The sequence below is a fragment of the Daldinia loculata genome (assembly GCF_022478755.1).
Source record: "Daldinia loculata strain CBS 113971 unplaced genomic scaffold F4817scaffold_106, whole genome shotgun sequence".
In the NCBI taxonomy this organism is placed as follows: domain Eukaryota; kingdom Fungi; phylum Ascomycota; class Sordariomycetes; order Xylariales; family Hypoxylaceae; genus Daldinia; species Daldinia loculata.
In genome coordinates, this window is record NW_026054960.1 from 21,497 (window position 1) to 44,555 (window position 23,059).

Genomic DNA, 23,059 nt, shown 5'->3' on the forward strand with positions numbered 1-23,059 from the left:
CTAACGGCGATGCTCGAGGGGAACATTATCGCCATAGAATCCTCCCTGGCTCCCAGAAGCCAGGCAAGCTAAGCAAACACCTCCGCCGTATACTCGCGTATGCCGCTTCCAACCGGCGCCTGAATCGTCCATTACTGAGATAATCTCGCCCTTGACATCGATCTCCCTAGAATCGAGCGATTCATGTGGCGCAAGGGGTAAGATTGGGCTCGAGGATGGGAATGAGCTAGGGGAGAAAGATGCTCCATCGTGTCCCGAGTCTGTATGCGCTGGTCCGAGAGGCAACATCTTTGTGTAAGACCTTCTCCTTGGAATAGAGGGAGAATCTTGACCGTGGGCTAACGCGGTTGTGCTGGACTCCGGCGAGGGTGATAATGTATAATCCGGGTTCGGCTGCTGGAAGAAGCTCGTATCCAGATCGCCCATGCTAGAAGCCGCAATGCTTAGCCGGCGGTCCTGAAAACTAAAAACCCCTGTCAAGAGAGTAGGTGGTGTTAGCGGCGGTGGCGGCGGTGGGCCAGATTTAAGGATCAGCGGCATGCCTGCGTCTATGCTCACGGAAGCTGTCATATCTCCCTGATGCCCCTCGCTGCTTTCTCGGTCTTTGGACCTATCATGATGTTTCTTTTCCCCTTCACTTAAGTTCCCAGCTGAGGACAGCTGTGAGACTCCTGAGGGCTGATTCACTGACATGATCTCGTTCTGGAAGACGATTCCGCGTGACTTCTCTGAAATCCAAAGTTTCTGAAGAGTAGTAGGGCTGGCATCCAGCTGACCAGTGTAGGTTGGGGAATGTGACTTATATCTCTTAAACACTAGTAGTAGTACACCGAGGGAAGTGAATCCTAAGAAGGTGAACAAGAGCCGCAGATGGGTCCACGGTACCATATATAAGGTACCGTGGGCCTGCTGCAGAGGGAGATTGACAGCGGGCATGTTTTCTTATTAGGGAAACTAATAATGAGATGCGTTTTCTGTGCCCTCTGGGGTCGGGCCTTCACCGATGTATGTATCTTGTACTAGTAGGTAGAAGCTCGGAGAGTGGACCGGGATGTCGATCGGGACAACCCAAGGACTGAGCAAGGATTCTCGCTTTACTCAGCGGGTTTGGCCTCGATATATCAAACACACCGTGAAATATGCGCGGGTAACAAAAAGCGGCCCGGCTCGCAGATCAGGGGAGGAGGGAGTGTGCGTATGTGCAGATGTAGGAACTTGATGACTTGGTAAGCAGATGATGGATAAATCGCGGTCGCTCGGTAGGTCAAGATGTTCAATAAACAAGGCTCGACCGGCAGCTTACAAGTTGGGGTCCTAAAAGGAGGGCTGGGGAGATAAGATCACTCGCGTCTGCATACAGCAGAGAGAAAGCGCTGGGGTGGATGTAAGTCTTTATAGTCAATCTCGAGCTTACAGGCACGACATAACCAAACTATTGCGGAGCTACCTAGTTGACAGTCCAGGCGTGGAAACAGACGTAATATAAGCGCCCTTGATGTCGTTGGGGGATCTAAAGAAGCTAGAGAGGCGGGAGACGAGGAGAGATTTATACGGGCGTTACCCAGAGCTGGTACTACTACATCGAGCCAAGGTCCCATTACCAAGACACAACTTGACGGGACTAAGTGACAAGGACCATCTACAGAGGAAGTACAATCATGAAAATAAACAGCCCGAGCGTCTGGGGAGGGTGTGAGTGTGAGTGGAGAGGGAGTGGATGTGTGAGAGTTAGTTACTTTCTTCTTCAAGGCCCCGCCATCTCTTTGTCAGTCAGCCTCAATTGAGGAGACGTGGATGACTTGGCGGCTTGCCTCTTCGGGTCCGTATAAGAGAAGTCGGATATGTTATTGGGTAGCTGTTGGACCTAGGCTTCATATTCCCGCGAAAACGGCGGGCCGGGTCTGTGTAGGACGGCCGTCAGATTCTTGAGTATATCAACACTGAGTGTACCCGATGTAAAAGGGACGGATTATACGGGCGAGAAGCCTCGTGGATTAAGGTTGAGCAATGCCTACGTTATTGGAGCCAACGCCTCTTATGCCGTCATGCTGCACGATAGCGAAACGATCCATCGTGCATATGAGACTGGGGCAAAAAGAATAGGCCGTATTCATGTTGATGAAATTATCTGAGGCACGAAATTACGCCGTAAGCTTAGCCGTCAGTCGGGATCTGTCCGGCCACTTCGGTGGACAAGGGAGCACGAGACGAGGTAAGAATATTAGTGTAATCTAGGATGAGGTGAAGAACGAGGCGGGACGAAAGAAATCAACGTGTTAGCTGGAATCGAACAAATTAAGATGGAGATCCCTGCTATTCTTCAGCGAGCTCCAACAAGACTCCCGAGAGTACGGACTTTTGTATTTTTCTATGTATGTGGAGTGTTGTGGAGCTGTTGGGAGCTTTGAAGCTGTTATTAGGAGTTGCCCTCTTGCGCGTACTCTCTAAGCAGCGTTGATATGAAGATAACAAGATGTTGGTTATTGGTAGGATTGGAGCGCCCTCGACTCGGTTCTTGTTACACAGGTACGATAGTAGGTAGGTAGCTCATAAGGTGGTTGTGGCCCTTTTGTGACGCATGCATCGTGACGCTCGGGCTTAAGCGTCAGTCTCTGTAGGCGCTAGACTCGAATAATGCTTCTGAGACGGTAACCAGGGACGGTAACTATTTTACCTACTAGGCTTAAGTACCTAGGGAGTAAGTGATGGCCCGTGGCACGATCTATTCCTAAATACCTAGATACTTGCCTAGATACTTGGGTAGACAGATAACGAATTGTACGTATATCCGTTCTAATCGACGCAGCTGAATCGGGACCCAATAGGAGGACCGGAAAGCATGAATTCAGGGTCTATGCCCTATATATGCACGGCATGTGAGCATACTAGTTCTCTTGTGTCTATGTTTGATGTCTAGACATGCACATAATCCTGGAGGCACAGGGCTGTGGATAGCTGACATGTGCTACGCAGGCACTAAAAGTATGCACAGTATAATGGTCGAGACTTGCTTATAAGTGCGCCGTATTTGCGAAATTTTTGATACGGCGCTAGGTAGAAAGACCGAACCCTGGAAACGTCGAGGGAGATACATTCTAAAACATTATACTAAAAGACAGTTAGTTAGCATACTTAATCTAAGAAGAAATGTGAGCTTGTTAGTTGATAGGGTCTAAATGGGACCCGTGGGGGGTTTTTTTTTCTCCTTTGCTTGATCAACGGTTGAACCACCAGGGATTTATGGCGAGACTACTTCCGGAGCGAGTTAGCCTCGAACCACTAGCCCTATCTTGTACGGAGGTGGTCGGGGTGGTGAACGGGGTTCAGCTGAGGTGAGCCCTACGCCGCGTTAGCAAACCTGGTTTAAGTCGATCCCCGGCGGAGCGATGGCCCGGGGGAAGCAAATATGAAATCCGCTGGCGTTGAAAAAAGAGGAACATGTCTTGATGGGAAAGCTGGACAAGAAGACGGACGATGTGGTACGTGGAGAAGATGACCCGCGAAAGATTTCAAGCACAGCCCCTTGTTCCCCTTGCTCTCGGTTATTAGGCGATGGTGAAGCAGAACACGAGACTCGTAGAGCGGCAATATACAGGCAATATACACAAGGGGGCCGAGGCGTTCTAGTGTACAAAGCTTGCTCTCGTAGGTCGAGGGTGCCTTTTGAAATGGGCATCTACAAATGCCGCGGAAAAGCAAGGTAAAAATATCCAATGGCACGTCGTCTTTTCTTTCTCCTTGAGACGCCGACATACCTTACATACCTTGCATACCTTAACTTGTAAGTGGAGATCTACATAGGTATGTACGAGTTACTGCTCCTTGAATACTCCTTGAACACTCCTTGACTTATTCCTTGACGAGAAGACGAGCAGACGAATAGTAAGCGAGATATCATCATGTAATAAAGCGGCGCAGTGATGCCTTGTGGATAAACAAACAAGGTAGGCGGCATATCCAATGATGCATAATACAAGTGCCGCTGGCATCGATGCTGGATCTTGGTTACATCCGTGAATTAGGTGTAGGTACCAGGTATGAAAGAATCTTGAAAAGTTGACTGACACGAAGAACAGAGGCCATCGAATAAGCGGCCATTTTAGGCCATTTGGTGCTTGGGGGCGAAAGTTTGTAGTATGAAACAGGTATTAGGTATTAGGATAGGTCGATAGGATAGTGTGATAGGGCCCTATCAGGGTCCTGTTGATGTTGTCCAACAGTGTGGGCGTAGTGGATGCAAAGTGGTGCAGCGGGGATAGAGCAAGTTCTTTTCAGCTGAAAACAAGTCGGCCAGTGGACCCTAGGTACCTATTTTGAGTTAATAGGTACATGTACCTAGGTACCTAATGTAATATGTTTGCTCTACCATCGACTACCACCAAACCCCACAACTCTATTCATCCATCTACCAATTGATCTTACTACCTAATCCTCCATCTTGCATGTGTTTAGGTATTCTTTATTTTCCTTACAATAGTAATTATCTCATACATACATGCATGTGTATGTGTGTATACATAGGTATGTTATGTTTTACCTAAACATTAAACCTTCTTTTTCCTCTCTTTTGACGTCTTTCTATTTTTTTTTTCTTCGTACGACTGTATGACAGGCAGAATTTACCCGTCTATATTATTAGAACGTGGCAATAATAACCTGGCTGTCTGGCCACTACGCTTTCTGGCGTTTTAATTCTTGATCGTCTCCATCCCTCGGCGCCATCTTAGACGGTAGTCGGCCGAATTATCGCTCTCTATTTGCGACTTTGTCTGACCGATTAGTAACAGTTTCATATCAGTCAGCCTTGCCACCAACTTCATAGCTTCAGCGAGGCTTGCTCATCGTCGAATCCTTGTCTCCTCGAATCAACTATTACTATTAACTATTATCTTGCTATAGCGTCGTCCTAAAGAGCAGGTTTTTCCTGTCTTCATGACCACTTGAAATTTTTTTTTTCCCTTCTCACTTGAAATAGACTACTACACCGCCTCTCTACTACGCGGCCAGTGCTTGGCTCATAATCTTTCCCATTCTTTTCCTTCTTATTTTGTCCTTTCCGATTCTAGCGAAGTCGCAATCTACTACGTCGCAAGGACGCGCAAGCTTAGGCGACGAACAAGGGGGGGGGTGTTGATCTCCGGTACGAGGCTCATGGAGGCAAAAGGCGAATCAAAACAACGCCGGCTCGTCCTATCCAGTGGATGCTCTTTATGAGAGTAAAGAAACACTGCCACTGCAGCCATGTTACAGTGTACTACTCTATCCCCGGGCCGCTCACTCTTTAGTTCTTGACCGCTTGATCGATATAGTAGAAATACTGTGTTCGATCTCTTCCGTTATGTCGATATGATTTATTAAGTCCTACTGCATCAAACATCACATCATCCATTACATATTTTTATTTTAGCTTGGGGCCTTTCGAGAAGTCTCCATTTATGTGGTTGGCTGATTTAAGACAAAAATAGCCCAACTCTCAGACAATATAGTTGGTGATATATGCACTACTTCACTATGCATCATTCCATTATACTACTTACTCCGATTATGCTTTCGTCAAAAGTCGTACGTCTACCTAGGATCCTTGTCTTTGCTGCTTACTACATAATAGTTATGTACCTAAGTATACGAGAGATAGTCGCGGCAAATGATATGTGAGTCGGCGCTTAAAACCCCCCCTTTTTTATTATTTTACTCTTTTACAATGCTTCAACTGTCACATCGGCGGCTGAAGTATCCAATTATTGATCGCACATGGTTGCTTATTAAGTACATACATAGCTCGGTAGCCCGTCGATTTCCTTGACTGCTCCACTGGCAGTCAGTCCCCCGGTCACCAATAATCATTCGGCATCCTCTTGCGTGTTGCAGCAAGCGTCTCTCAGCCCTACGAGATTTAGGCCCGGAGATCCTGTAGTCGATCCACCACACTGCATTTTCGATCCACGCGTATCATTGGATGCTGAACAGCCCTGATTCCGATTAGTCACAATGTAGTTCTGCTACCCCATGTTGTCCATGTCATCCCGTTGGTCACAAGTGACGCCCGCGTTGCAACCCGAATCCGAATACCATGCTCTGGTGTCGCAACTGATAAACGATCACCAACATAGCCCGAATCTCTCTACCAATCTCAACCGACAGACGGAGAATTGCCCTCAACATACCTCCGAACCACCGCATTTAATGGCTACTAGGAAGGCCACAGCCTGCGTTATCCTGACCAAGGAATCAGGATAGCTTCGATGTTCAGCCTGAATGCCAGACACGTGACTATCGGTCTGCCCTACGCCTACGTTTACGCTGACGCTATTCTTTTAGGACCTAATTCTTGGCCCTTCTGGCTCTCCGCTTTCCACATGGCAGACGCAATGCGCGACTTAAGCCATACGACCCAAACAGAGGCCTCCTTTTTTGCCCGCTCTACCCGGGTCGGGCGAATTCGTTGAACTTGGTTGTCTCACTGGCTCATTTACGGTTGGGTTGCAAACACAACCTACGACCTAGCCGCCCACTCGGTTATTTAGTACATGACGTCTATGTTGATGTTTTGACACACTTCTGCATTTTTAAAAGAAAAAGAAAAAATAAGGAACTTGTCGATTATTCGGCCTTAGCCCGCCTGAGCCTCACAGCTACATTACCGTTACAGCATTTTCTACCACCTCAGTCCCGTCAGCTTATCTGCTTTGGATACCATGCGAGTTTTAGGCACTACGTGCCGTCTATAATTGAGTGGTCTCGAATTCTAGATATCTACATGGCGGCGATGATTAGTTGACGGGACTTTACATCCGAATCCGATCCCAAAGGCACGGAGCGAACCGTTGACGGGCCCTCCAGCTCGATCGAACCCACTTCTCTTCACGCTCTATTCTGCTGACCTATTGTCATATTCCTAAGCTTGTTCCGTTTAGAGATGATTTATAATTCGCGGTCTGTGTGTTGTGGATTTTTGGATTTTTGGTTAGGGGTATCAAGGGGATTGTTCCTATCTGACTCATGCTCCTGTGATATTACTATGGTGAATGACCTGTCCGTCGCCGAGGGAGAGTCCGAAGTTTTGTTAAGATAGTACCGTAGAGCCGATGGACCCGAATAAGTGGTAGGCATTTTACCACTTTTGGGCAAATGCTAGTTTTTAGGACCAAGGTCCCAAACTCCTCAGTCCCTGCAATGGGACATTAATAGAGGCTTAACATTAGCTGAATCAGCATTTAGGTACACCACCTATAACATCGAGAAACACTCTTTCATATTGGTATAACAGCTGACAAATCCAACGATGATCCTTCGTGTGCCCACTAAACGGTTTACACGCAAGTTATACAGAGATAGTATGAATTTGCGAAACAGCTGTCCGTAATGTTCGTTGGTATAGCTGGTGCAACACCAACATACATGGATTACCATAGTAACGTCTCTTTACACTCTACATATTGTGTTCTCTACATCTAACGCTCGTAAAGCGACGTCTTATGTTACCTTATTTACGGCCTTAGATTTGGGGGCTAGATGACGTGGACCAGTTGCGGCGCAATTCAAAAAGGACTTGACAGCTCGCATATCTTTGGGCACTAGGAATAATTCTGGGAGCTTAAACTTAGTCTCTGGAGATGGCCTGAATTTAGGACGTGATATATCCGAACTTGTTGACCGATAATTTGGCATCTGGACGACCCACACCTGTACGGCGCGAGTCCAACACCCGGGAAACATGTTTATTTCCCCTACTGCGGTATCTGGATTCAAACACCGTCTGACGCAGCGGGATTATTGTACTTCAAAGTCAGATGCGTCTTATACTGGCGAAATCGTCCGAGGTAGACCACGTATGTGCTGACGGTTGTTATGCAACCTGATGGTCATCCTTATACCCACCACCACTGAGAGATTTTTGTCACTTTGCTGCAGTTCGGCCACGGGTTTAAGGCCACGACGACCTGGGTAGCCTTGAGGAAGTCCGAAAATACGCTGTCCCGGAGCCCCTAACGGTCCTAGGGCCGCAACGCCGTTGTAGCTCCTCCGGGGTCAGTCTAACAATTGAAGGGTTAGGTGACTATGCCAAGAGTGGACAACTACCTTAGGTACCTAGCCAAATGAAACAAACTTCACTTTATCATCTACTAACAGCGATAAACCACGTTTTCTTTAGCTTGGTGGGTTTCAAACAGGTGCGAGTTGTTGACTTTAGAAACCGGAGGTAAAGTGTTGGTTTGCCTCAGCAATACCACGTAGGCTCTATAGGTTGAAGTACGATCATGATACTTCGCTGAGTACCAGAAGCGACAAGGAAGATACTTGAACTGAGATTCGGGTACATATAGTAACATTATTTACCCTATATTTACCTACCTACGAACTCTTGTTTAAACCTTGCTTGCCCGTTGAAGTGAATTAAGACCAAGTACCTTGGTAGATAAGTCATGCCGGATAATCCTTTGGTGTGGGAACAAGTATGACATGAGAAGAAAGACTGAGCCCTGAAAGACTGAGCCATAAAAGGCTGAACTTACGATCCTTCACCACGACGTTGTCCTAACCTTGGAGAATTTACTGGTGCTGGATATATAGCTATCCAAGGGTGCCTATTGATATTATGCCGCCTAATTATAAAGTGATATAATTACTAGTCGTGAATTGGCCTTCTTGGATCCCCGAGTTTCGATTAGTAGAGATGTTCAGCATATGAAGAAAATGGAAAATGCACTGATGTATCCTGATCATGGGCTATACGCTCTTGGTTAGAGGAACATGAAATATTTTTGCTTACTTCCACCGAGAGGTATCGTATATGGTCGTAACCTCCTGCCTTAAAGGGAGTATGTAGCCGGTGATCAGAAGCCAGCTATCTTAGGTATCAAAGGCCACAAACTAACTCGCTTCTCAGGGGCCAAGGAACTCCGTCACTGGCAGGGATAGTTTTGTCGAGGATATGGACCAAGCTAGTAGTCTATTATAGGAGCCTATTAGACCGAATTAATTAAAATAAGTTAATACTTTGGCATTAATTCTTCTCTCGTCTAGCTCAGCTCGATTCTGGTACCGTCTCCTGACTCTTCATTCCTGCATGCAGCTGCCCATATAGACCCAATATAGGGCAGTCGTCATGCACATTACCATGTCATATGTGTTGGATATGTGGTGACTGCGGGACCCCGTACGGATCGGGAGGTTGTGCGGCGCTCGTGGGATACCTTGGTCTAGAGTATGCAGTATTCAATATGCTCTAGACAGGTCCGAATACAGTATACTATCTACCGGCAGGATGGATGTACGTCTGTGCTTCATGGGTAGGCTGAAAAAGTTGTGTAACAGGCAAGGTTACTTTCTTGGGGCTGGCTAGCTGACTTCTCTGGGTGTTCTGGACGGGAAGGTAGGTTACACGGCGCCGGGAAACACGTTGCTGGTGTTAGACAGAGTTACATTATGTTGGTCATTTGGTGCTGGGATGACTCGCATGATGGGGACCTGGGGGGATACGATGCATGGTGTGTTACAACCGTAAGGTGGATGATTGTTGAGCGATAGTACTTTGTGACAATAGATCGAGAGCATCGGACAAAAACGGATTCTTATGAAGTCGAATATAGCAGCTTCAGCTCAGTCTATCGGGTATGCGTCAGATCAGTAACTGTCTGGCACTTGTGCAGGTTCGGAAGCGCCGTCTGCGACCGATGGGCTTAGATAGATGAGGCAATAGAAGGTTTAAAATACTCTTTAATCATTTCGTTCTGTCGAGGATATAGGAATAGATGCAACAAGCACGGGTAACCAGCTGAAGGTCACATTGGATCCTTCCTAGTAGACGATAGTCAACCATCGGCTTACCCATTCTGGCCATTTCAGCTCTATACAGATATCAATCTGTAAGGTGGCGCGGCCGTAAAAAAAACACAGAAGCGAGAAGGACACCCGTCATGAATAATCGAATCGCAAATCGGGTACGAGGGCAATTTTTAATCAGCGTTATTCCTAAAGCAAAACAACATCCGCAAAAGCGCGTGAGACGTGAGGCACATTATCTCTTTCCAGTCCACCAGTAAACGCCACCAACTTAACCGCGAGCCGAGTCAGATCATGAACTCGGGCTTGGTATCAACCATGACATAAGATAACGCGGGAACGAATGCAACCGACACAACATATAACAGATTAACAGATCATCATAGGCTCTCCTTGCCCGGGTATAGCCGGAGCCCCCTCACTTCGCTCCTCTTCCATCATGTCGATAAGGTCATCCAAGTTGGAATCCAAGTTCTCTGCAGCCTCCTGATCCAGACACTCCTTGAGTAGTCGTCGGTACTTGTCAATCTTCTCGCCGGTGCCGGACACCCCTAAAGCATCGACGTACTCTTTCTCTGCGCGTCGCTGCTCTGCAACGAGCTCCCTTAGCTCCTGGGCAAGTTTAACTCGCTCTTCATACGAATTGTCACCGGTGTCACCATTCATCATCGATATGGCTTGTTCAACGGAAGAATGTACATAATATCGGCTCTGGCTTGCCAGTAACGATGTGACTTGTTGCTGTAGGATAGTAGCTTCGCCGACGACCTTTGACGCTGCCTCGGGAGATTCCAACTGACTGTCTAGTTCGGCAATTTGCGCTCTGACGACAGTAAGCTCGTTTTGTGTATTTGCGAGGATACGACGAGCCTCCATTTCGGCGTCGTTCTTTTCCTTCCATTCCTCATCGTAACTATGGGCGAGATCCTGGAACTTCTCCAAGACAAGCGGTGTTATCTTATTCTGGACTGTATTTGCTGCTTCCGAGTTATAAGTGACAGCTAGCTTAGAAACGGATTCTGTGATGGCGTCGCGGAAGGAGACGTGTCGTTGAGAGTCAGGTGCAAAGGGAGACGAGGATCGCTGAGGCACGCGCTCCTTTGGATTCTTCGTAGCATTTAATTCCTTGATCAGATCCTCTGCGCGGATTCCTTCTGCGTTGGGAATGTCCGTGGAGGCGCCCCGCCCAAGAAGGGCTCGTATACATTTACGAGCGTTCGTCTTTGCCGCCAAGTGTAGAGCGGTATTACCGCCATGATCTTGAGTGTCGATAAGGTGCTGGACGAAGTTGGGGTCATGAGTTTCCTGGAGTTTGTTTAGAATATTATCGAGATAGTAACGGCAGCACGAAGTACTCGTGATTCGACCACTTTTCATAATGGCCGCGTGATGAATCACCGTACAACCCGAATCGTCGCGCGCGTCGACGGTATCCCACAGTTCCTTCATAACCTGAGGGAAAGTTTGCTTCTCGTAACAATTGGTAAAGTTTACGGATCGCATGAACGGAGTCTCGCCCTTGCAGTTTTGAACTCCCAGTGTAGCTCCGAATCGCTTCAGCTGCTTGATGACATCTACATCGCCCATAGCGCTAGCCCAGTGGAGGGCAGTATGCTTCTCTGTATCGATCGGCCAGTCGGGTTGAAAATTAGGAGGAGGTTCGGGACGGAAATTAGGTGCCTCGTTACGAGATAGGAGGAAGTAATCCAGTAGCTCGTCACCATAGACCGAATGTTGTTGCTCAGTGAGGTCTTGTATACTATCCTCTCGTTTTCTCTTCCGGTGTCCGGTCGGATAATGTGATAAGTCGTGGCGATCGTCTTCTGCTATGTATGAAACTGAAGCGACGGTGACGTTGTCCGGTGTATCATCCTCGTTTAGCTGCTGGCTAGCAGTCTCAATTTCTTGAGGCGGCGGGGCACCTATGGCATATTAGTAGTTGTTCGGCGATAAAATAGTTGAAGCATCATACCCCATTTTGGCACTGCCGGCTTTCTAGGAGCCTTTGGCTTGCTCGCATGCCGAGGCGCTGGAGGTGGGCTCTGATTTCCGGGAACGAACTCGAAGATGGGTCGAAGGCGCTCAAAGATGTTGTTTCGTTGTGCAAGTTGTTCTCCAGCTTCTAAAGGAATCCACGTGCCCTGATATTTTCCATATCCACCCTGGATCTTCTCGTGGACGTCTTTTTGTACCTCACGCTCGAGGATTCTCGTACGGGCGGGCTTGTCGAACCCTGCTGCTTTGAGGATGTGTGTCGCGTTGACCCAGTCGTCTTGCCGTCTGCGCATTACATGCTCCTTATTATCACCACCAAACTGGAACTCGTATACGGGCACCTGTTATCAGAGTTGTAAGTAAGATGCTCGAACTCGGAAAACTGTAGTCATATAAAAAGGCATATTTTATTATGTTGTGGATTAGCAATGCGATTCAAGAGAAAGCTACTTACACCACTATATGTGGCACTGTAAATACCAGCAACAGCACCAGTGCCAGCGCCAGCGACGGCGACAGCACTAGGAGCGTCTTTTACCATGCTTACTGCTTGGACCCAATTAGGGCCGAAAGAAGGGTATGCGTGAAGTAGTGATAGCGATAGCGATAGAAAGGGATATGAAGAATATGATACGACAATGGTATGGAGGTGAATATAAAATTACCAGTGCGCAAGTAAATTAGGAAGACAAAGGACACAATTTACAATAATACGTTAATATTATGCCAATGTGGAAGATTGAGGGGAGATACACTGCGCAGTCATGAGAGAGGTAGTTTGGGTAGTTGGATCTGCGGAGGTGATTGGCAGCCGGGGTTAGGCTGATGGTGGGTGATGATTTTGTGAAAGTTGCTGCGACTTTTGGACGCGGAGACGCGAAATCGAGTAAAAGAGCATGGGGGGGACGGGGGGACGACGCGGTACGGATGTACCCTACACGCGTAAATTGGATAGAAGGTCACCTGACAGTTCAAATGGGTACAGTAAATTGTTATGTAAGCGGTCTATATTTTAAGTTAGGTATGAAGTACCTCGGTATTTAACTATCCATTTCTGTGAAACTTTGTCCGGAATGTCGAACTTCATCTCAATTAATGTTGGTCCTAAAAGAAAATTATATATGCAACTCCTATCAAGTGGCGTTGCTATTCTTGATTGGAATGGTTGCTTCTATTTCTTCAAGTAAATATGGATTGCTTTTTCAATCTTCAAAACGTCCACTCATTCGTCCATTATTACCGGTATATTGGTATCGAATGTCAATCATGCTCCCTTCACTTGTTAATCACTTGCCATTGTTTCGTATAAAGCACATTGTTCAAACAGTGTTGACTTTTAATTTGGTATTTCGAGTTGGTTCCCATCCAACCTGTCTTTTCCCTTGTTCGAATCTTTTCCAAATTCCTAGTGTGATATCTAGATATAGAGTCGAGACTAGGTAATTATTTACAGGTATCCCTATCTATCTGCTAGAATTAGCTATATGCGTACCGTTTCTATTCTAGTGTTCCTACCGAGCTTCTCTGACCTTCTCTTTTCCCTGTCTTCCCTGTAGACCTATAAGTAAGGATATCAATCGTACTGACTAGGAACGACAATGGTCAAGTCTATTTCGCTTCAGACCCTTGCGGGCAACGTTGAATATGCCTGTGGGACTATTGCGGATCTTCTCGTTAACCTAGGAAAGCTGGTCCCTTTGGCCAGGGCTAGCCTGCTACCTGTGGTCGCGGAATGCTTAACTGCAAAGGAGGTTGTTAAAAAGCTGAGAGTACTCTTAGCTCCAGGAGGAACCATGGACCCTTATACGGCATATAGAAGTTATAACGGGCAAGTCGAGGACCTCGAGCCCTGTTTCGAAGTCGTTCTTCACGCTATATCGGAAATACTCGTCGACGTTGATTACGAAACTACACGTTTACGTCGCTATCATACTTGGGGGGATCCTCTTGCATCCTCGAAAGTGGTCCCGGTTATACAAGACTTCTTTATAGATGCTAGGTTTTGCCTGCGAAGAAGCCGGTCATCTCTGTGTCTCATAATCGATTGTCTTCAGAGGTAATAGAACCAAGCTCTCAAGTTTTGGCTATCGTAGAAGAGTTGATTAATATTATACAGGGGAAATTTGTCAGGGGCAACTATTCAACTCATAGACCAAACATTTCTGACGCACCCCACGTTCGCGAAAGCAGCGGAGTCTTCAAGGTTACAGCCTCTGGTAGCGATTGAGCTACATAAGATATCGAGACAACTAGATGTACGGTCGCTTCTGACTAAGTATCGACCCAAGAGCCTACGTTCCCGCGAGAATTATTACAGCCTCACTCGCATGCTACATCATGCAATCACCGAATGCGACCATAGTGCAGTACATAGATGCCTTTTAGCGAACACAACCCCAGATACGCCTCTAGAAGAATCAGGGGTTGTACCAATTCACCGAGCTCTGAACCAAATTGAAGCGTCGCTTGTTTCGGAAAATAAGACAGCCACAAGGGCGTCGAATTCAATCGTGATGGCCTTACTTATCGCGGGTGCTAGTCTCAAAGTGCGAGACGAAAATGGTCGGACTCCCCTCATACGAGCTGCTATGAACGAAATGCCCGACTCTATAATATCCCTGATGTTGGAATTCGGAGCTTCTGTCCAGACTAAAGATAGACAAAGGAACACGGCTCTTCACTATGCGGCGGTGAAGGCTCCTTCGGAAGAAATGGGTAATATTGATACTATCAGGGTCTTGCTAGCCTATGGCGCCGACCAGAGCCTTAGGAACAAGAGGGGACGTACCCCTTTGCATGAAGCCGTCTTGTTTGAGTGCTTCGACCGCGCTCAGGAGCTCTTGGATTACGGAGCCGACTTAGAAATAACGGATAATAATGGGTGGACTCCCTTACTTTGTGCAGTCACCAAAGGGAATTCGGCATTGACAAAGCTTTTATGCGATCGGGGCGCTATTGTTGACAAGAAAGATAAGAATGGACACACGGCCTTTCACTACGCCATCTCCCAAGGATCTGAGGAAGTCTCCAAGGTTTTGCTAGATGCTGGGGTAGATGTGAACCTCATCTCCAAAGGTGAAACTCCCCTCTGTCGAGCAACGTCCAAGTCAAACCTGTCACTTGTTAAGCTCCTTCTAGCATACGGTGCCGACGTTAATTTGTCATCACCTGGCTACTACGGTGCTCTGCCAGTACACGTTGCTGCCATGGGGAGAGATGTGGCTATTTCTGAAGCTCTCCTGGGGGCGGGATCCCCAATTAATGCCTTGGACGACGAGTGCCGCACGCCGTTAAGGTGGGCAATGGACGGCGGAAAGAATGAGTTGGTACATTTTCTGATGAGTAAGGGGGCAGCGAAGTGACTTCTCTTCTATAACGTTATAAATGACACACAAGTTGTAGACCTAGACATTTTTGTGTCTAGCTGCAAGGCTTCTTTTTTTGGAGGCTTAATCTAATATTATCTGGGTACGCACCGGACCTTATGATTCGGGTCGCACTTGATGATAATGATAAGCCAATCACGAGAGTCAGATGATCCCGATTGGGAATATCTAGTTTGGACGAACTATGACGTAAATTATTTACCATTCGGCTTGCTAGTACAAACTACCCAAGTATTCGGGCATAAGACAACTATCTCCGTGATAATACGAATGACCTATGTGTTATGTCGTGGCTGGACGAGCCGATGATATGTATTGTGCTAATATCAGGGGGGCTTTTATAGCGATCTAGCAGCAGTATGGATATATATAATTCTTATGCTTACCTGCCATATAGGTAGGTAGGTACCTAGGTAGGTATTACTAGAGTCATATATCTTATATTGGTAAACTTTACCTTAGCTAATGGCAGCTACTGCTACCCCGCTCGTTCTTCGACGCAAGCGAAAGCACGTCAACATGCTAGATCTATTATTTTTTTCTTATCCCGTTATTGACTTCCCCGCTCTTTATCTCCTTACTCCGAATCGGCACTCACTCCCAGGTCCAGCACCGTATGAGAACACGCTCCGTACAAAGATAGACTGCTTTTCTCCCGGGGTTATTATATAAAGATTGGCATAGACCGAACAATTCGATATTATAACAGGTTGCGGATTATTTGTACTGCTTAGACGGTAACAGAAAAAGTTCGATATGCCTTTAATCGCCTCTGCACCACGAGACCGCATCATCCTGGGTCTGATGACCTTTGGACCCGATGAGAAAGCTGGCGCTCGAATTACCGACGTCAACAAGTTCAACAGAGTACTCGATACCTTCCAGTCCCGTGGCTACAATGAAGTTGACACGGCACGGGTCTACGTTGCCGGCCAGCAGGAGGCCTTCACCCGTCAAACAAGGTGGAAGGAGCGCGGTCTAACGCTGGCCACCAAGTTCAAGTATCCTTCTGAGGCCGGCGCCAATCAGGCTGCTAAGGTAGTCGAGAGTTTGGAGACGAGTCTCAAAGAGCTTGGGACTGATTGCGTAGATGTAAGTGTAAAGTCCACTTCCTATTTTAGCTCTACTTATAAGCCTTATAAGTCTTATAAGTTAGTTATCTTGTCGCACGTCTGTTTCTTTAAGATGACACTAAAGGCGTTGTAGATCATCTACCTCCACGCAGCCGATCGTGCAACACCCTTCGCCGAGACACTTGAAGCAGTAGACAAGCTACACAAGGCGGGCAAATTCGTACGATTCGGCATTTCTAACTTTACAGCTGCGGAGGTGGCCGAGGTGGTTCTGACTTGCAAGTACAATAATTGGGTACGGCCGACCATCTACCAGGGCATGTATAACGCTATCACGCGGGGTATTGAGCCGGAGCTGATTCCGGCTTGTCGGCGGTACGGGCTAGACATCGTAGTATACAACCCGATCGCCGGCGGCCTGTTCAGCGGTAAAATCAAGAGCGTAGACATCGACCCAGCCGATTTCAGCCGTTTCAGCACAAAGGCCAGCACGGGTGCCAACTACCGCGAACGATACTTCAAGGAGAGCACGTTCAAGGCTCTGCAGACGATAGAGAAAGCAGTCGAGAAACACGCTGGATTAACGCTGATCGAGGTGGCGCTACGGTGGGTAGTGCACCACAGTCAGCTCAAGATTAAGGGCGGCAACGATGGTATCCTGATCGGAATCAGCTCTCACGACCAGCTCGTGAGCAACTTGGATAACTTGGAGAAAGGTCCGCTTCCAGAGGATGTGGTGGCGGCGCTAGATGAGGCATGGAGGATTGCAAAGGCGGACGCGCCTAACTACTGGCACAAGGACCTCGTGTACACGTACGATACACGAGAGGCGCTGTTCGGAGCCAATGCGAAGTAAGTGCATAAGAGAGAGGCGTGCCAAGTTGATTCTTATCTGCAAATGTAGCTTTAAAGAGGTACACGTAGCATAGTTACCTGAATTCCGAAACTTGATAAGGTAGTGTTACCGCACGACGGCACATGTGATTACGTGCATAGAGTAGCTAATATATTTAAATAATAAGAGGTATATATATAATCCGTATATATATATATTCAACATTGTGTGTTTACATGTGTATATGTGTAGTGTGATCTTTTCTCCGCCGATGACTAACTCCCAAAACCTCAACGAGGACGTTTAGGTACTACATACGGTAAGATTGTAAATATTGAATGTAGCAAGGTAACACGACAGCTTGGCTCAGCCCTGCTGCCGGGATATGTACCTATGTCATGTAAGCTGGTAAGAATACATTACCGATACCCCGGATAACGGCACCTAAGGTACCCGCGCCAATAAGGGCCAAGATTACCGCGACCGATCTTCATAAAAGACAACGACGAGAGCAGCAGGGGATACATGTGTTAGCGTTGCCCCCCTGACCCCTTACTGCCCTTAGCGAACCAACCGCTACTGAATTCCGCTCTTTTGGGTGTCACTTGATGATTTTCCAACTGCAACTACATACATAAACATTTGTCCATTTGATACCTATGCATACGGCATTTTTTACTTTGACGAATCAGAATCCCGACCTTAGTCTCTCTCTTCTGCTGCTCCTGCATAACCTACGTAAGGAATAGGATTACGTGCATTATATTCTTTATTTCTCGCTTACTAGGTACCAAGTAATCTTCTCTTCGTACCGTGCCGTAAGAGGTAACCTTCAATTCTCACCTAATCATCCTTCCGTTCTTTTTATTTATTCTTTTTTTATTCTTTAATGTCTTCGAAACCAAACAACATTCGCTTGTCCAGCATACCGGCTCGCTTAAAACCGACGTCGCAATATTCGAAAGCCGAACCATCACCGCTATTATCCGCTAGTTCCTTCGGGTCCAGCGTTGAAGATTACATCGGAAGTGGCACCGACACCGTAGGAGGTAGAACTCCGGTCTTCGGCAGGCGATTGTCTTTCGTTCAGGAAGACGACGAAGCCTCGGATATCACACATCTTCGTAGCCCTCATAGGTTCGACATAGACTATTCTGAATACTCGGACGACGACGACGGTACCATGCCCGACAGCGCCAAACGATCAGCATTCCTCCGTCCGTCTGACGGTCGATCTGTCACACCGCTTCTAAAGAAATCGGACGACGACGATCGCGGCAGGACACGGTATAACAACTCGCGGCCGACATCACCTCTCCCGATACCCTCTGTTTCTACACCAGCCTCCGACCGACCAACCTTTAGCCGCCGCTCCACCATGAGATCTCGGTCTCCTGATACCCAAGCGCGGATGGCAGTGCGCAAGAAATACACGTACGCGTCCATCTTCCTGATCGTGTCGTTAATTTCCTTCTGCGTGCAGACGGAGCTGGGACGGTACGTGCAGCACGAGCTTGGTTGGGATAAGGCTTACTGCATGTTATATCTTACACACGGGTCGTGGGCGCTGCTTTGGCCGGCCCAACTACTTATCCTGCGGTTGCAGAATTGGAACGTGCCGTGGCCAACCTTCTGGAGGAGGCACGTCTACTTGTTGCGCTCAACGGCGCATATGGTCGCACATCAGGAGCTCGACATCCCCGGGCACGTTGTCCAGCGCAGTCCAATACCCTACATCTTGCGCACCACTGCTTTCGTTACCACTTCTTTAACAGTAGCAGGCCTGAGTTGGTACGTTGCCGTCAGCATGACTACCCCCAGCGACTTAACCGCCATCTATAACTGCTCTGCATTCTTCGCCTACGCTTTCAGCGTACCCCTACTCAAGGAGAAGTTGCGCCTCGACAAGTCGGTTGCGGTGCTGATCGCCATTGTTGGCGTCATGGTTGTCGCGTATGGCGACTCTAAATCTGGCGCGGGAGTTGATAAAGAAGCAGAAACTGAGGCCGGCACGCGATTCCTCGGCAACATGATCATCGGCGCGGGGAGCGTGCTGTACGGGCTCTATGAGGTGTTATATAAGCGGTACGCTTGCCCACCCGAGGGTACGTCGGCAACGCGGGGCATGATCTTCGCCAACGCATTTGGAAGTTGTATCGGGGCCTTCACACTTTTCGTGCTATGGATTCCTTTGCCGATTCTCCATATTCTCGGCTGGGAAACCTTTGAGCTGCCCACTGGCGCAGCGGCATTCTATCTCTTCGTGTCGGTGATCATGAATGCGACATTTGCGGGCAGCTTCCTAGTGCTAATCTCATTAACGAGTCCCGTGCTAAGTAGTGTCGCTGCGCTGCTGACAATTTTCATCGTGGCACTAGCCGACTGGATTATCACGGGAGAGGGCATGAGTCCATCAGCTCTAAGCGGTGGGTGTCTGATTGTGGTAGCATTTATAATGCTAAGCTGGAGCACCTGGCGCGAAATGACAGAAGACGCAGAGCGCAAGGCGGCTGTGGATGTTGTCGGTCCGGTCGACTGGAGTAGTGAGGACAGCGATAAGGATGCTGGCCGGTTGGATTAGGGTGAGAATTCCCAGCTTACGCAGACGGCTGTGCGTTACTTTTGTTCGCAAGTTTATTCTTATTCTTATTTATATTTTAACTAGTCTGTTTTTTATTCTTCTAACATCGTTTCATCCTTTCTCTGGTTTAGGTTCTACTGTATTATGGCATATCCATCGGAATATAGGGGTTACATTGTCCCGGATGGAACCAGCTCATAGGCTGTATCCTGGAGGGGGGAACAATCGGATTAGAGCGACGTTAGACACCAGCACTTTGCATCTTTCCCATTATGCCTATGAGGATCTAGGGATTACCTGGAGCAATTTGGCTATTCTAGACGATGGAAGATGTGGATTTATCGGTATCGTTACCGCGCATATAGAAATATGTATGCTGTTTCGGCGTTTGGGGCGCCTCGGTCTCGGTCTTGATCTCGGTTGGTGTTTTAGGCTGGATAAGGATGAATAGGTCATGGCCGGTTATAGAGGTGGTGGAACAACGCCTGCTTACCTTACCTGGGTAAATATACAAGTCTCGTGCGCACGGTTAATGTATCTATGACATCTATTGCATAGGAACCCGGTGCACTGGCTCGGTTATGCGGATATATAGGCACTTATACTATCGACTCACTGTCATATCATATTCGAGGATGGTATACTTGAAATACGAAAATAAAACACCCTGAGGCTTTTCAAGTCGGAGTTTTTTAAAGCACTATCTTCTTCGATTTTGTACAAGTATAATAGATCCTTCCTTGTAACCTCGTGTCTACCGGCGATCCTGTATCGTTCTAACCTGTATCTTTGTTGTAGGAGTATAGTACATGTGTACCTATTTAAGTATTTAAAAGGCGGCATTTTTTAGAAGTTCCATGCATAAAGCATGCACCCGTTATAAAGGAGGGACTCCCATTTGTTATCCGAGATCGAGCTATTTCAAGATGTGGCTATTGGTTTCCCCCGTGGACGATGGGCGGCTGATTGTTGTGCATATATAACCATAGGCTGGAGAACGGCAGGCGAGCAACACCATTAAAGGCGAATCGCCTTAGCGATCCCTTACTTGTGCCTCGTCAGCAGACTATACATATACCTCTTATTTGTGTCTATAAAGCCTGATTGTCTCGGCAGATACACAATGTACTTAAGGGTGAAAATCATAGAGATGAAGGAAAATAATTATACTGACAAAATTGGCTCCCCCGAGGAGGTTGGTGGTCCAACATGACCATCAACCTCCCGGTCCGTGTTAGGGTAATTTCCCTCTTCGTCCTCCTTGACAAAAATGCCTGGCCGTTCTACCTTCCAGCCTTTAGCGCCACTGCGCTCGACAAATTGTACCGCCATATCCCAGGCTTCGTGGTCTGCCGCGTCGCCGCTCTCGAAAACCCGTAGCGACGCCCAGTTTCTTGGGTACACCGCGGGGTCGGCGGCGAAGGTAAGCTCGCGCATCAGGGAGCTGTATGCTGTATTGCGCTCCATCCAGAGGTCCGCCGGATCTATGTGCTTCATTTCATCTTCTGCCTCTAAGATCCGGTTTTCAGGCCCGGGGGTCAGCTGCACAAAGAGACGGTCAAGCTTGGGTAGGTTCTGGAGTAGGATCTCAAAGTGAGATGATAAGGGGAATATGGCGATGTAATTGAAGTCAATGATAGTAGGCGGTATAAGCGGGGTGTCGTTAGGGTGTTCCTCGCACCCAAGGAGGGCCCCAAGCATGGACGGTGGTCGACGCAGAAAGAACTCATATGTTCGATAAACCCTAGTAGACGAGCCTTCATTCAGGAGTAGTGAAGTCCAAGGACGAACGGTGAAGAGCGGACACGACGGTGGTTTTCTATAGCGGATCGAACATGAGGTGGTGGAGGGACCTGCCGAAGCCACCTGGGTCGTTGTCGTAGAAGGATGGTGCTGTGACGAAGAGGGATGAATATCTGAGTTAGATAATTCTGTATGCGTACTCGACTTGCCACGTGAATCTCTAGTAGTTCGGGCGAGTGAGAGAATATGATAAGGAATGCTAAACGACCAGGCGTCGTCTAAGAAGAGCATACGGGATAAGAATGAAGCGAGAGTATTGGGAGGAGTAATGATGGTGAACCTTAGAGGGTCGATGACGGAGAATAGCTGGTCCCATAACCATTCCAGATCGACAGAGCGTATCTCAGGAGTGATTTGATTGGCACCGGCATCCCTATCTACGAAGTCGACGATCATAGTGAAAGTCGCGACGCTGCGGTCTAGCCGATTATCTTCTAGGAAGCGTAGAAGTGGTATCGGGTTCAATGTGAAAGCGCTGAGCGAGGATATCTTGGGTCTCCATAAGATATGACGGAATAGGCTAGGGAGCACAAGAGACCGCCAAGTCTTGCAAACGAAGGATACAGTCTTGAGCGATTGCGAATATAAAGACTTGGCATCTAGCATGTCGTCGCTCGGCTGGTCGCGAAGCCGCACTTGCGACGGAGCCGGGTCATCGAGGAACTCGAAGACGTGTAAGAGTATCTCTGGTGGTATACGATCCATCTCGATTAAGAGAAAACTCCGAGTTATACTTCCAAACGGGATAATTATCCTTTTCTTTCCTTCTAATCTTAATAGTTGGACCGTCTCAAACTGCTTTTATAGGAATAGCTAATTGAAAGCTATTAACAACATAACTCTAGCCTCTAATAGATATCATATAAAGACTCTTGGTATTTGTGTTGATGCTGACATGTAAACAAGACGGAGATGGTAAGCTGAAGTCGCGTCGAGGCTGAATAACTCTTCTCATTTGATGATGTCTGAGTTACGAATATAGTCGTCGGGATTCGGGCCAAGTCAAGTCAGTGGGGGGCAGATAAGGGGGAGGGGCTATACTCGAGAGAGCAATTACTATGGATAACTAGGTAGGTACATGGCTATATCTCATAGTTGCATTTTAGGGCATTGGACTAAAAAAGAAAAAGAGTTCAATGACATGTGTGGATTCTGCAGGTAAAGAATTCCCGACCCATAGAAATAACCAATATAGTTCTTAAAATTGTAATACCTAGCTTTAATGCCAACAAAACGTCATATTGCAAGTCCTTAGATTATAAGTGATTAGTGAAGTAGATAAAATAAATATTTTGTGGCTCATAATGACACGAGCTATCACGTTGTATTATTTACATAAAACACGCCGTGCGCTTTAGCTGAGAAGCCTTGACGTTTACCCACCGGCGTAGTATGCTCATGTGTACATAGTACGTACGCGTAAAGTCAGCATTGACAAAGGCGGGGGAGTGCAGGGGTTATACGATTGTTAAAATATCAAATCGTGGAGAAATCGGGGAAATTATGGATATCCAAGGACGGCAATGCGAAAATCGAATCAGAACGCGGTGATGGACCTTCTCGTAGCGCTTTTTTACAATAGACCTGCCGTGGCTTCTTTCTC

The 23,059-nt window shown here is 47.4% G+C and overlaps 6 protein-coding genes across 6 annotated transcripts; 3 read left to right on the top strand and 3 right to left on the bottom strand.

Moving 5' to 3' along the window:
• On the bottom strand, window positions 1–936 carry F4817DRAFT_362621 (uncharacterized protein; the record flags this gene model as incomplete). Its single annotated transcript, XM_049306546.1, has 1 exon — window positions 1–936. The coding sequence occupies one exon, from the start codon at window positions 934–936 to the stop codon at window positions 1–3; it is 936 nt and encodes a 311-aa protein (XP_049153711.1).
• Window positions 937–10,152: 9,216 nt separating this feature from the next.
• Window positions 10,153–12,071, bottom strand: F4817DRAFT_362622 (apses-domain-containing protein; the record flags this gene model as incomplete). The annotated part of the gene is made up of 2 exons (XM_049306547.1): window positions 10,153–11,705; window positions 11,756–12,071. 2 exons carry the CDS (start codon window positions 12,069–12,071, stop codon window positions 10,153–10,155), a joined length of 1,869 nt encoding a protein of 622 aa, XP_049153712.1.
• A 777-nt stretch (window positions 12,072–12,848) lies between these two features.
• Window positions 12,849–15,343, top strand: F4817DRAFT_354253 (ankyrin repeat-containing domain protein). The gene is made up of 3 exons (XM_049305490.1): window positions 12,849–13,231; window positions 13,386–13,834; window positions 13,895–15,343. Exons 2-3 carry the CDS (start codon window positions 13,572–13,574, stop codon window positions 15,138–15,140), a joined length of 1,509 nt encoding a protein of 502 aa, XP_049153713.1. The 5' UTR covers window positions 12,849–13,231; window positions 13,386–13,571; the 3' UTR covers window positions 15,141–15,343.
• Window positions 15,344–15,561: 218 nt separating this feature from the next.
• F4817DRAFT_354255 (aflatoxin B1 aldehyde reductase member 2) lies at window positions 15,562–17,290 on the top strand. Its single transcript, XM_049305491.1, has 2 exons — window positions 15,562–16,256; window positions 16,371–17,290. Exons 1-2 carry the CDS (start codon window positions 15,921–15,923, stop codon window positions 17,091–17,093), a joined length of 1,059 nt encoding a protein of 352 aa, XP_049153714.1. The 5' UTR covers window positions 15,562–15,920; the 3' UTR covers window positions 17,094–17,290.
• A 332-nt stretch (window positions 17,291–17,622) lies between these two features.
• On the top strand, window positions 17,623–20,322 carry F4817DRAFT_354260 (uncharacterized protein). Its single transcript, XM_049305492.1, has 2 exons — window positions 17,623–19,700; window positions 19,785–20,322. Exon 1 carries the CDS (start codon window positions 17,962–17,964, stop codon window positions 19,651–19,653), a length of 1,692 nt encoding a protein of 563 aa, XP_049153715.1. The 5' UTR covers window positions 17,623–17,961; the 3' UTR covers window positions 19,654–19,700; window positions 19,785–20,322.
• On the bottom strand, window positions 20,323–22,627 carry F4817DRAFT_354262 (uncharacterized protein). Its single transcript, XM_049305493.1, has one exon. It carries the CDS (start codon window positions 22,159–22,161, stop codon window positions 20,818–20,820), a length of 1,344 nt encoding a protein of 447 aa, XP_049153716.1. The 5' UTR covers window positions 22,162–22,627; the 3' UTR covers window positions 20,323–20,817.
• Window positions 22,628–23,059: the final 432 nt, after the last annotated feature.

What these genes read in the sequence shown, in the direction of transcription:
- F4817DRAFT_354262 (XM_049305493.1), bottom strand. Translation starts at nt 22,161, where the DNA reads ATGGATCGTATACCACCAGAGATACTCTTACACGTCTTCGAGTTCCTC.
- F4817DRAFT_354260 (XM_049305492.1), top strand. Translation starts at nt 17,962, where the DNA reads ATGTCTTCGAAACCAAACAACATTCGCTTGTCCAGCATACCGGCTCGC.
- F4817DRAFT_354253 (XM_049305490.1), top strand. Translation starts at nt 13,572, where the DNA reads ATGGACCCTTATACGGCATATAGAAGTTATAACGGGCAAGTCGAGGAC. An exon ending in ATAATCGATTGTCTTCAGAG is followed by an intron (nt 13,835 to 13,894) that starts GTAATAGAACCA and finishes AATATTATACAG; the next exon opens with GGGAAATTTGTCAGGGGCAA.
- F4817DRAFT_354255 (XM_049305491.1), top strand. Translation starts at nt 15,921, where the DNA reads ATGCCTTTAATCGCCTCTGCACCACGAGACCGCATCATCCTGGGTCTG. An exon ending in TTGGGACTGATTGCGTAGAT is followed by an intron (nt 16,257 to 16,370) that starts GTAAGTGTAAAG and finishes AAGGCGTTGTAG; the next exon opens with ATCATCTACCTCCACGCAGC.